At 32.4% G+C, this 12,720-nt stretch overlaps 1 protein-coding gene across 1 annotated transcript; it reads left to right on the forward strand.

Moving 5' to 3' along the window:
• The first annotated feature begins 3,313 nt into the window (after positions 1-3,313).
• On the forward strand, positions 3,314-5,489 carry LOC126720614 (geraniol 8-hydroxylase-like). Its single transcript, XM_050423280.1, has 2 exons — positions 3,314-4,349; positions 4,606-5,489. The coding sequence occupies exons 1-2, from the start codon at positions 3,459-3,461 to the stop codon at positions 5,209-5,211; spliced, it is 1,497 nt and encodes a 498-aa protein (XP_050279237.1). The 5' UTR covers positions 3,314-3,458; the 3' UTR covers positions 5,212-5,489.
• The last annotated feature ends 7,231 nt before the right edge of the window (positions 5,490-12,720 follow it).

Below are 12,720 nucleotides of genomic sequence, written 5' to 3' on the forward strand. Positions count from 1 at the left end.
AAACCTCATCATTGTCCAACATAAATTTGAAAAATTTTAAATGAGCAATTAAGTAATGAAAAGAAAATTAATGGTTATATTGAAATTTTCTTCTATAAAAACCTAAGGTGCTGTTTGGTCACCTTTGTTTAAACACTAGTGTTCAGTGTTTAAACACTGAACACTAGTGTCCAAAAACAAAAAAAAAAAGTGTTTGGTGTACTAGTCCTGTTCCCTATTGTTTGGAAAACATTGTTCAAAAACCAATGTTATAAAACCCATTTTTGAGATCACATCCGGACAGTTTTTAAACAACAAACACTAGTGCTCAGTGGCAATTCCGTAATTATCTTAAACAACAAACACTAGTGCTTAGGTCAGCTTTTTCATACTTTAGTCAGTTTTTTTTTTAAAAATATTTTGGTCAGCCATGTTCTCTTTCCTGATTTATCGGCCCACCATGTTCTCTCTCCTGATTTAAAATATATTTATTTTATACTTTGGTCAGCTTTTTTTATCATTCAAAACGCACATATCAAACACATATTTTACATTTTTTGAATACTGAAAAATGTTGTTTAAACCATGATACAAAACATATTTTTTTTGTTTTATCCACACTAAAAACACGTTTTTCAACAACACTTTTTAAATCATAATTTTCACATATTTTTAAAAACAATTTTTAAAAACTATGACTAAACGGACCCTAAAGTCCCTAAAACTTTTTTTTTTTAATACCAAAAACAAATTAAAAATATCATTCAAATTGCTAACCTCAGTGAAAATGAGAGTGCAATCGACAGCAGGTATTCAAGTTGGCAATGCGTGTGTACTTATTACTGCGACAGTTGCAACTTGCAAACGCAAATGCAAATTGCAATGCATGTTGGTGTTGTAGACAGTTTTTGTTTTGCGCACACAACACAGTGGGGTCCATTTGGGATTATGATCTTGGTGGGACCAGGTCTTTTTTGAGATATTTTGGTATTTGAGATTTTTGTTTGGAGAATACGTGACAAAGGCGGATGGGTCCTGAGGAAAATATTGAAATTGTGGCCAGTTTAGTATCGTTGTTACAACGTTATTTGTATTTATTTGAAAATATATATGTGTGAAAATATATTATATTGTTTAAATATTAAAAATTATTATTCCAAATATACTATTAAACAGTTCCTAAAAGTTGAAAAATATGAAAAAAAACGTACTTTTAGTCCTTTTTTTTTACAAAAAATTATACAATATAAATACTAATATATCTTGAAATATTTATTCCATATAGATATTTATGTCTTATAATAATATAAGTATTCTTTTAAGTATTGCTAATTTTTAAATTTTATTATTATTATTTTATATTAATGAATAAAAATATTATCACAATTTGAATTTTGATATATCTCAAAACTTTGAATATCTCTTCTTCTTCTTTTTTCTTTTTTTTTAGTGATTTGATTTCTTCTTCTTTTTAAATATTGGATTTAAACATTAAATATAGTGTGTACATTTAGTATGTATGCATCATTCTAATAAGGGAAGTGCAATATATTAGATTTTTTAATTAAATTATAAAAAAATAATAATGTAATTCGCCAATGAAGTATAAATAATATTGTCTTTTTCAAAGGACAGTTATATTCAATGATGCTATGTGTTTCAATTTGATGGGAGAAATTAAGGCATGTTGCTCTAAAGAATAATACCTAAGTTTTACCTTTATTCAAAAGTAAATATGGTAATGATACCAATGAATATATCTCAAAAAGAGCTTTTGCATAAATAAAACTTATGCACGAATTAAAAAGTAAAACCAGAAGTACAACATTATTTTTTTTTAGTATGATATTTAATAGAAGCAAAAGGTATAGAAACACACTTTTGTACGCACCTTGCCACAATTAGCATATGTGTGAAGTTATGATTAGATTAATTTTCACAAGTATCGGTGGTAGTCCTATGTATAAGTGATGAAATCTATTCCCAAATTCATAAATATGTAAAGTGTGTGGTAAAATGTATGTCGAATGAAAAACTTTAAAAGGAAAGACTAGATTATAAAGGGGGTACCCTATGTTTGGATGGGAGAGATTGCGGTCACACTCTTCGATAAATAAGTAGTAACAGACAAACTAGATATTGGGCCACCGAAGTTATAGGCTTGTAGCTCGTGAGTTGTTTTTTTTTTTTTTTTTTTTTTTCCTGAATGCCACGCAGATGAGTTGTTTGCTTATGAAATGGACCACTTTCATTTCAAAACAAATGAAGATGATACTGAATCGATCACCACATTTTAAGCCACTACACCAGCAACCTCCACATACATGAAACTCCTTCATCATTATACCATGGAGTTATCATTGCACCCCAAGAATATTTAAAAAGTTGGACCCCTACAAATTACATCCCTAACAATCTAATTGGCCCAAAAAGGTTTAAGAAAAAGAAAAAAGAAAAAATTAAAGGTCAGTCGGCCCATGACATGTGATCATTCTTTACAAATAGACATGTTAACATATAACATTTTTTTTTAGTACATAAACCTCAAATTCTATATCCTTGACAGCAAAAACAAACTCCAAGGTATCCATTTGTATTGTTAAATGGCAAATTTATCTCTTTCCTCGTGGGTTCTTAAAATTAAAAATAAAATAAAATTTTCTTTCCTCAACTTCGAAAAGGCATCTTCTCTCTTTAGTGGTTGTAAATGCAATTGATTGTACAAAATAAGATTTATGAAATTGTAGAAACTATTATTTAGTTGTTGGAATAAGTAACGAAAATTTGTCTAAAGAGGTGTAGGTTTTGTTGTGTGTCAGAAATGCGTAGTTTTTCTTATCTTGAATAGTCACATTTTTTTTCTTTTTCAATTTATTGCATGACTCTTTTCCTCTCCTTATGTTCCCCTGGTATTTTATTATTTTTGTTGATCTTCGGGGTAGGAAAGAATGTAAAATCCCATGACCCAAGGTACGTATGTCAATAGAGAAGAGATCAATTTCTTAAAAAAGATTGAATGAAATGATACCCTTTAAAAATGATTCTTGATTGGTGAATTGCTTCATTATTTTTGAGTTTCATATTTGTTAAATATGCTCTATATTTAGTATATTTCACTAGTCTGTTAGAATTGTTAAGTGTTAAAAGTAGTCACTCTCAAAGTAAAAGTTAATAGAGCAAAGAAAGAGTTTCGAAGGATGGACTTTTCAATCAAGCGCATGCTTAACTATGTACATGTGTGTATATACATTTGTGATTGATTTTCATTTATTGCAACTTGGCAGTTGGCACTATATAGCTCGGTCCCTCTAAGAAATAATATTGGTAACACCACTGACTTTGGTGAAGTTACAGAGCAAGTGGGTGTGTTGCAACTTGAAGTTCTGTGCTACTTCTTTGTGTATATATAGGAAGAATGGGAGTCTTGTTTTGTTATTGCATTCTTCTTCCTCCTTTAAGATTAGAGTTCATAGAGAAAGATGGATTTCTTGAGCTTTATAATATTTCTTTCCCTCATTTGGATCATAGTCCAAGTCTTCCATATAATTTCAAGAAGCAAAGCAATTCCCAAAATGCTTCCTCCAGGTCCAAAACCTTTTCCAGTAATAGGAAACCTCTTAGACCTTGGTGACAAACCCCACAAGTCACTAGCTAACCTTGCCAAGGTTCATGGCCCTATAATGAAACTGAAACTAGGCCAAGTAACCACAATAGTCATTTCTTCAGCAACCATGGCCAAAGAAGTCCTTCAAACACATGACCAACTCTTGTCCAACAGATGGGTGCCAGATGCTTTTCATGCCTGCAGACACCATGAGTTTAGCTTGCCATTGATACCCGTCTCTACCCGATGGAGAAACCTTCGTAGAATATGCATAGAACAATTATTCTCCAACAAGATACTAGATACAAACCAAGCTATCCGCAACAAGAAAGTGCAAGAACTCCTTGTTGATACTCAACAAAGCAGCCTAACAAGTGAGGCAGTAGATATTGGCAGAGCAGCTTTCAAGGCTACGGCTAACATGTTATCAAACACAATCTATTCGATGGATATGGTGGAGTCCAAATCTGACCAAGCTAAAGAGTTGAAGGAGCTGGTGTGGAATGTCATGAAAGATGCAGGGAAACCAAACTTGGCAGATTATTTTCCTGTGCTTAAGAAGATTGACCCCCAAGGATTAAGGCGAAGTGTAGCAGTGAACTTTGGAAGGATGTTAGACATCTTTGACCACATCATTACCCAAAGGCTGAAGTTGAGAAAAGTGTCTAGTTCTAACATGAACAATGATATGTTAGATACCCTTCTCAACATCAGTGAAGAAAAAAGTGAGGAGATGGACAAAACTAAGATAGAACGTCTATTGCTGGTTAGTATTTTTACTTTATCTTTGTCTTGGATTTCTTTTCTATCAGATTCAGATATTGGGTAAGTGGTAGTTTAATTACATGGTATCAGAGTAAGTAAAAATCCTACAAGTTGGTCCCCACTAAAACGTTTGGGATAAGTAGTAGTTTATTGCTTTCATAATTAGTCCTATTTTATTTTTTATTTTGATGGACAATGAATAGTATTGTTTATGATATACAAAAAGAAACTCTTAACTTAATGTTGTTATGAATTAGGACCTATTTGGTGCTGGCACGGAAACAACTTCAGCCACAGTGGAATGGGCAATGGCGGAGCTACTCCACAATCCAGAGGCATTGTCAAGAGCCAAAGTAGAGCTGGAGCAAGTCATTGGCAAAGGCAACCAAGTTAAGGAATCAGATATCCCTCAGTTACCTTACTTACTAGCAATAATCAAAGAAACATTGAGGCTGCACCCAGCAGTCCCTTTCTTACTCCCCAGGAAAGCTGGAGCAGATGTAGAAATCAATGGCTACATTATCCCAAAAGGTGCACAAGTGCTAGTGAATGCATGGGCTATTGGCCGAGACTCGAGCTCTTGGGACAATGCAAAATCGTTTATGCCAGAGAGGTTCTTGGGGTCGGAAATTGATGTCAAAGGCAGGAACTTTGAGTTTTTACCGTTTGGTGGTGGAAGAAGAACATGTCCTGGTTTGCCATTGGCTGTGAGAATGTTACACTTGATGTTGGGTTCTCTTATCCAGGACTTTGATTGGAAACTTGAGGATGGGATTAAACCTAAGGATTTGAACATGGAAGATAAGTTTGGCCTAACCTTACAGAAAGCTCATCCTCTAAGAGCTGTACCTATTCCAGTTTAAAAACAGTTGAAGATTTTCTTTGGTTGCAGCTGAAAACTGGCCCCTATTATCCAATTCAGGTTGTGACATCAGTGGAGGAAAAGTGCTGTAGCTTAATAAATTAGTAAATTACTACTGGCCCATCTACTTTCCAATGTTTATTTCTAGGGGTGACTATTTTTTTTTTTTTTTTGGAGGAAAATTATAGGGGTGACTATGATTTGCTGTCTTTGTTATCTTTGTAATTTCATAATTTTGTTGGATCCCAATAATATACATACATAGCTTGTCAACGGTAACCCATGATGGTAGTTGGTACTTGTAACATAACAATAAATCTAGCGATATATAGTGTTAGTAATGGGTTAATGTAAAAATAATGTTCCAATAACAATTTATCAACTTAATAAATTGTGACAATAACCTAAATACATTTCCATACGGTCCATTAAATATGATCCAATTTTGTTGTGACAATGGCACTCATAGCCTAAGCCCCACAAATGTCACCTTCATAATCTTCTTGTTCTCTTTTGATGGGTCAAATAATGAAAAGTAGTAAAAGTAAATAAATAAATATTTTTCAACTAACTTGTGTGTGACTTCTCAAAAAAAAAAAAAAAAAAAAATGATTAGAATAAAAACTCAACCTTAACTGTAGCCTTCACGGCACACGCTCATTAATGGATTTATATTTAAATTGAGTAATGTTATAAATGCAATAATCTTCACAATAGTTAAGCTGGCGAGTTTTTTTTTTTTTTTTTTTCAATTGGCTCATCACTAATATCACTTTTTTTTATTTATCAATAATAAATTATAAATGTTACATCAACATTATTTTTAAAACAAATCTTAGGTGATAAGCTGTTACAAATAGACGAAAAATTAATTTCAATGATATGCTTAAATTATAACTAATAATATTTTGTTATTTAAGATTTGTTTTGAAAATATTGTGAACATTTCTAGTAACAAATTGCTAAGTAGTTTTATATATATATATTAATCTAAAAGGTTATCTCTATCTCTAATCTCTATATATGCTATAAAACTAAAATCTCTTACTTATGTTTGACTTTTTTGACTTCCTTGGAGCTTGTCATGTAGAATTTGAAGCTCTCACATTTTTCCATGTCAACACTATTTTTAAAAAACACACACAAAAAAAAAAACTATTTCTCTCTATATCTCCACCCGATGCTTCTTCTAAAAACTAAAACTATAACCCGATAATTTAAAAAAAAAAAAAAAACTCTCTTCTTCCGATCTCCTTCTCCTTCCCCAAAAAAACCCGATCAACTCTTTCTCTTCCTTTCATCCCCATCTCCCTCTATATCACAAGCCCAGTACAAACCAAAGCCAAACCAAAATAGTATACATTAGCACAAACCCAAACCAAAACCAAAACAAAAGCCAAAACCAAAATAATCCCATCTCCCTCTGGAACCAAATGACTTGGAAGGGGAAAAAAATAGAGAGGAAGAAGTAGAGGGAGAAGAAAGCACAAATCTAAGTTGAACGAACAAAGAACTCAACTCTCACAACAAGTAGCCTTCATCATTCCAGAAGTCACCTGAAGGTCCTGAACGAAACCCCTTCTTCTTCTTTGTTTCGTCCTCATTTTCATCTCCATGTGACTAATTTCTCTATTGCTATTTTTTATTTTTTATTTTTTTTAGTTTGGGCAAATTATAACTTAGCCTCCTGTGGTTTGACTAAAATTTAAGTTGCCTATCTGTAATTTGAAATTTGACACTTTATCTACCTAAAGTTAGCTCAATTAGAGTTATGTAACTCACATTTGTTAAAAAATAAAAATAAGGCTAAATATGTAATTTTGTTCTACTTTTATGTCTCTCTCTTCCCAAAACAAAAAACACATGCAAAAACAAGACAAAATAAGATCAAAAAGGGAGGGTTTTGTAAAAATTAAGAATCATCGTAATCTCTTCCCCTCCACATCCCATTCATCAAAGCTCCAGCCAAAATAACTTCTTCTTCTTCTTCTTCTTCTTTTTTTTTTTTTTTTTTTTTTTTCAAGTTTACTTCTATTAGACCCCTAATCAAGCAGGTTAATATAATTTCCACTTAATTAACTAGTCCGCTTTCAGCCTATTTGATTGAAATAATGAATCACAGTCGAAATTTTTTTACTCTACTAGTAATTGTAGTGAATATTTTGTTCAACATTTATTTCAAGTTTGAAAGGGAGAAGATTTAAACGTTCTTTGATTTAATTTACGATCCTTGGAGTGTGTGCGAGTTGGTAATAAGAGCACTGGTATCACCGCCAATTTTTTGGAAATGGCTTGTGGGTTTGTTCCGTTGATCCTTTCTTCTCTCTTGATATAGTTGGGTTTAGAGATTTATCTGAGACCTGGATGTGTCTAGGAATTACTTAAGTTACTACATATTGACTAATATTCCTGGAGATGTATCTTTCTACAAGCACTATATGTTCACTGCCAAGCCTTCCACTCCAAATTAAAAAACAAACAAATAAATGCACACAAAACCCACTGAACAAAGGAGATATAAAGTCTATGTGAGTTAAGAGAGAGACCAATACCACATTTTTATTGCTAAGTGCTTAGATTTAATATTAGTTTTTTTGTTTGATTTATTACTTTTTGAAATTGTTGTTAAGAGTTTTGAATATAGAGTCCAAGTATTAATTTTTACAAAACTCTCCATTTTTTATTTTGTTTTGTCTTATTTTTGTATGCGATTTATGTTTTGGGAGGAGACAAATATAAAAATGGAGTAAAATTACATACTTAATCTTATTTTTAATAGAAATGAATTATGAAACTTTAACTGAGCTAACTTTATGTGAATAAAATATCAAATTTTAAACCATAAATAAATAATCTAAATTTTGGTTAAACTATACATGGATAAGTTGTAATTTATTTATTATTTTCTTTTTTTATTTTGTACTGACTTTTAGTTTTATGAGCCCAAGCATGTGACTAGCTAGTATTGGAAATAAGCAATGGAAATGACAAAGGAGAGTGGAAAATTGAAGGGTGGGAATTGAAAATGTTTTTTAGCCCCTCCACTCCACCACATGATATGTATGTCATATTTCTCTCTCTCTCTCTCTCTTTTGGTCAACGTGTACTTCTTCATTTTCTTTTCTTCTTTTTTTTTTTCATTATTTTTAGGTTCATATTATAATTATAATATTCTAGAAAATGTAGTTGTTAGTATTATTATTATTATTGGATAGAGATTTGGGTTTGATATAATATTCTAGAAAATGTAGTTGTTATTATTGGGTTTGGTATTGATATATTAACATCTTAAAAAATTATATGAATGTTTGGGTTTGGTATAATATTCTAGAAAATGTAGTTGTTATTATTGGGTTTGGTATTGATATATTAGTTGAAACATCTTAAAAATTTATATGAATGTTGACTAATAATATATAAAGAAATAAATGTCTCTATTTCATTGGACTATTTTAGTTAATATTTCTACTTGTACTATTTTAATTTATTTAGTTACATTTTTAATTAATTATGACGTTATCACGATTCAACTTTAGTTCGATCTCAATCTAACCTCAAAAATCTTGAACTCCTCCCTTTTACAGTTCATTAAACGATCCAAGTCTGAAAACAATGTTTAGTATCTACTATTGAGGAGATGGATTTTTTAGATTGAAATCCTAATGTGCAACATTCATTTTTTTGTGATAAGAGTTAGATATCTATTACGTTAGATATTTATTTGCTTCTTAAATATATCAAATTTGACCCTCACTTTCACAAAACGTAAGGTATTACATTCATAAAATTTCACGTAAGGCTTTCTTTCTTTGTGAAAAAATTTCAAATCCATTCCATGAGTTTATCTCAAGTTTTTAAGGTTGCTTAGCATTGTCAACAACATTGCATAAGTGAGAGCTTAAACTCTTCATTCATTGTTAGTTTTTTTCATAGTTAATAACTTTCTCATGCATCGCACAAATTATCAACTAGTTAATTTTAAAATAAGAGGCAGCCCAAATATATATATATATATATATATATATATATATTAATCCTTAAATATTACATTTGCACCCTCAAAAATTCAATTGGTCGGAGTGGTAAAAATAAAAAATCAAAAGAAACGAAGGATGTTTTGACATATAACATTTTTTTTATATAAAATTTATTACCTATGCCTTGTGGTGTTTCATGCGGATTAAATATCTTTAGTTGTTGTAAATGCAATTAAAATGTAAATGATCATCTTCTCAGAAAGAAAAAAAAAAGGGTAAATTGCAAAGTACACCCCTAACGTTTGGGGGTGATTGGATTTTACACCCTAACGTTTCGAAACTTTGATTTTACACCCCAATGTTTAGTCCCGTTAGCAAATCACCCCCCTCGGTTAGTTTCTGGTGTTAACTGCCATGTCATCTTGCTGACATGTTTTTTTTTTTTGCCAAATAAGCTCAAAACGGCACAGCAACAAGGAAATAAAGTGGTGACCTGGCAATTGCTAAACGACGCCGTTTTGCCCAAATACAAAACAAACATACGGCACTGTTACTCTGTTATGAACTGAAAATCCTAAAACTAAACCCACGAACCCAGCCCTCCCTTAGCTCCCTAACCCTTATGAACTCAGACCACCGCATAGTCTCTGCAACCTGCTCTTGCATCGTGAGCCCAGACATGAGTAATTTCATCGAAGGCTCCAGGTCAGCTCCAAGGTGGCAACAGCGACGGTGACGGGTATTTCTCTTCTCTATGGCTCTATTTCTCTATCTCTTTTTGGATTTTTTTTTTTGTCTGGAACTGGATTGGGATTTTGGATTTTTTTATTGGGTTTGCTAGGGCTTTTGTTGTTTGGATTTGTTGAGGTTTTTGTTCAAATTTTTTTTTCCTGTTTGAGGTTTTGTTGCTGGCAGAATGTTTGGGGCGGGTTTTTGTTAAATTTTTTGGGTGATGGGTTTGCTAACAAAATTTAAGATCTTGTGGAACATTGGCCGTGCACCTTGGATCTCCATTTACATTGTTTTGGCTTAAGGGCCAATTTGATTGTGTGCTTCAAGATGAAACGGAAGAAGCATGATCAACAACCATGGGTTTGGAATGGGGTTTGGGTTTGTAAAAATGAAATTCATATATGTAGTTAGTGGTTTTTGTTCATAAGGGTTAGGGAGCTAAGGGAGGGCTGGGTTTGTTGAGGTTTTTGTTCAATTTTTTTTTTCTGTTTAAGGTTTTGTTGCTGGCAGAATGTTTGGGGCGGGTTTTTGTTAAATTTTTTGGGTGATGGGTTTGTTAACAAAATTTAAGATCTTGTGGAACATTGGCTGTGCACCTTGGATCTCCATTTACATTGTTTTGGCTTAAGGGCCAATTTGATTGTGTGCTTCAAGATGAAACGGAAGAAGCATGATCAACAACCATGAGTTTGGAATGGGGTTTGGGTTTGTAAAAATGAAATTCATATATGTAGTTAGTGGTGTTAAATTTTAGTGAAGGTAGAGCCGTAGAGGTCCAGTTCCAATTGTAAGATGTTCAAAAGCTAAGACAAATGGCATTTTGTTTTTTTCATGTTTTTTTAATTTCTTCCTTAAATCGCCCGAGCATTTTGGCTGGGGAATCCAAACAGGGGTAGAGTTGGAGGAGACAGGGGAAGGGGGGTTTTATACAGAACCAGACTCCTTGTGGACGCTTTGTACCAATTCATAATTGCCTATTGAAAAGTGCTCAAGTTGAATTGAAGAAAAACCTAAACATATGATGTCTTGCTTCTGATGCTTCTATCAAATGTGTTACGCCTAAGACTCGTCTTTTAGCTTGATGCTATAATTGTTACTTTCTTGTGTTTTTAATAGAAATGTCTTAACAAAATAATTTTACCAGTAAATCTTAACAAGATGGTCTTGTGCTATTTGTTTTTTTTCTCGTGTACCTACATTATCTTATTATATCAATACATTATGTTTGTTAATCTTTGAAGTCTTTTTTAATTGCATATGTAGCTGCAAGACATCATTTGATTGTTTTTGTATTGATTGTGACATTCGTATTGATCAAGGGCTATTTTTTCATGCTGATGCTAGTTGGGAAAGCAAAACAATGAGAATATTTTTGTTCAAATGGACAGCAATTTCAAATGGATAGCAATAACTGGTTGGAACTGAGAATTTGTCATGTCGTCTTGCAGCTTTGTTAAGGGTAGAGATTATGATCCAGATCGTGAACAGGCTGAGAAGAGAAAGTTGCAGAAACAAGTAAAACATGAAGCTAAGGGGGCAGCTCGTGAGTTGCGGAAAGACGCATTTTTCTTACTTGAGGTTAAGGAAAAAGAAAGAGCACTATGGGAAAAAGATAGAGCAGAGAAGTATGAGAAGGCATTAGCTTTCCTTCAAGAACAAGAACATGATATAAAATCTGGACAATTAGGAAAAGGCAGGAAGAGGGGAAGATGAAGCTGACTTCTGAATCTTTTATTACATGCTATCATTATTTAGGTGGTGTTTAGGTATACATAATATTCTTGGAATTGAAGTGAATTGAAGCTTGGGAGTTGGAATCAAAGGCGCAATTTTGATTTCATTGTATTATTATTGTTAACCTAAGAAATTATAAACAAGTTTTTCCCTTCTCCTATTGATTTCATTGTATTATTATTGTTAACTTAAGAAATTATAAGCAAGTTTTTCCTTTCACATATTGAGTCATGCTAAGTCTACTAATTTTGAGAGGAATTCATCTATTTCTTTAAACATACACAGGGGTAATATATATATATATATATATATATATATATATATTTGAATGGAGTTTTCTATTCTGAGTCTAAGAGTTACAATTGTTGTTGGGATTGTGAGTATGAGATAGAGAAAAGAGAAGCAGAAGACAGAAACATGATTAACATAGTTTGGCATGATGCCTATATCTGCAATAAAAGCCTTAAAGCAACTAAATCTGTACTGTAGAATGAAATGGCCATGATATAGAGTAAAACGTGCAAGACAACTGCTACAACAACAAATGATGACAGTCAATGGAATTACCTGCCATAACAACTAACAACTAACAATATATGACCAAAATACTAATAATTCTTCCATAACAGCTAACAGTTGTTCTCATAAAGTTTCTGTAAATTATTGACCAACGCAAAATAGAATACTTATGTCCAGTATCACCATCATATAAGCTTACGAAAAGCTTTACAAAATAGTGACCACAAAAAGGTTCTAACAATTAACGGTCCTACAAACTACTATTGTTGTTGCTCCTCAACCTTTTCCAACTCCACTTCCAGCTCTTCCTTTTCCAACACCAGCTCCAGCACCTTTTCTAGATCTACCAACTCCATTGCTTCCAGCAGCACTTGTTTGGGTTGAGACCTTTAATAATAGAAACATAGTAAGTATGCATGCATAACAAACTAAATGACCAAATATTGGCAATTTGCAAATAATAAGCACAATGTATATAATATAGTATGGAAAGTACTATAGTTGATTGGCTTCCAGCAACACTTGATGGGCGACAATCCTCTTCCACT

Source organism: Quercus robur, chromosome 1 (assembly GCF_932294415.1).
Source record: "Quercus robur chromosome 1, dhQueRobu3.1, whole genome shotgun sequence".
NCBI lineage: Eukaryota > Viridiplantae > Streptophyta > Magnoliopsida > Fagales > Fagaceae > Quercus > Quercus robur.

Excerpts from the sequence above, each read along its gene's own strand:
- LOC126720614 (XM_050423280.1), top strand. The coding sequence starts at position 3,459 with ATGGATTTCTTGAGCTTTATAATATTTCTTTCCCTCATTTGGATCATA. Across the intron at positions 4,350-4,605 it reads AGATAGAACGTCTATTGCTG|GACCTATTTGGTGCTGGCAC; the intron begins GTTAGTATTTTT and ends GTTATGAATTAG.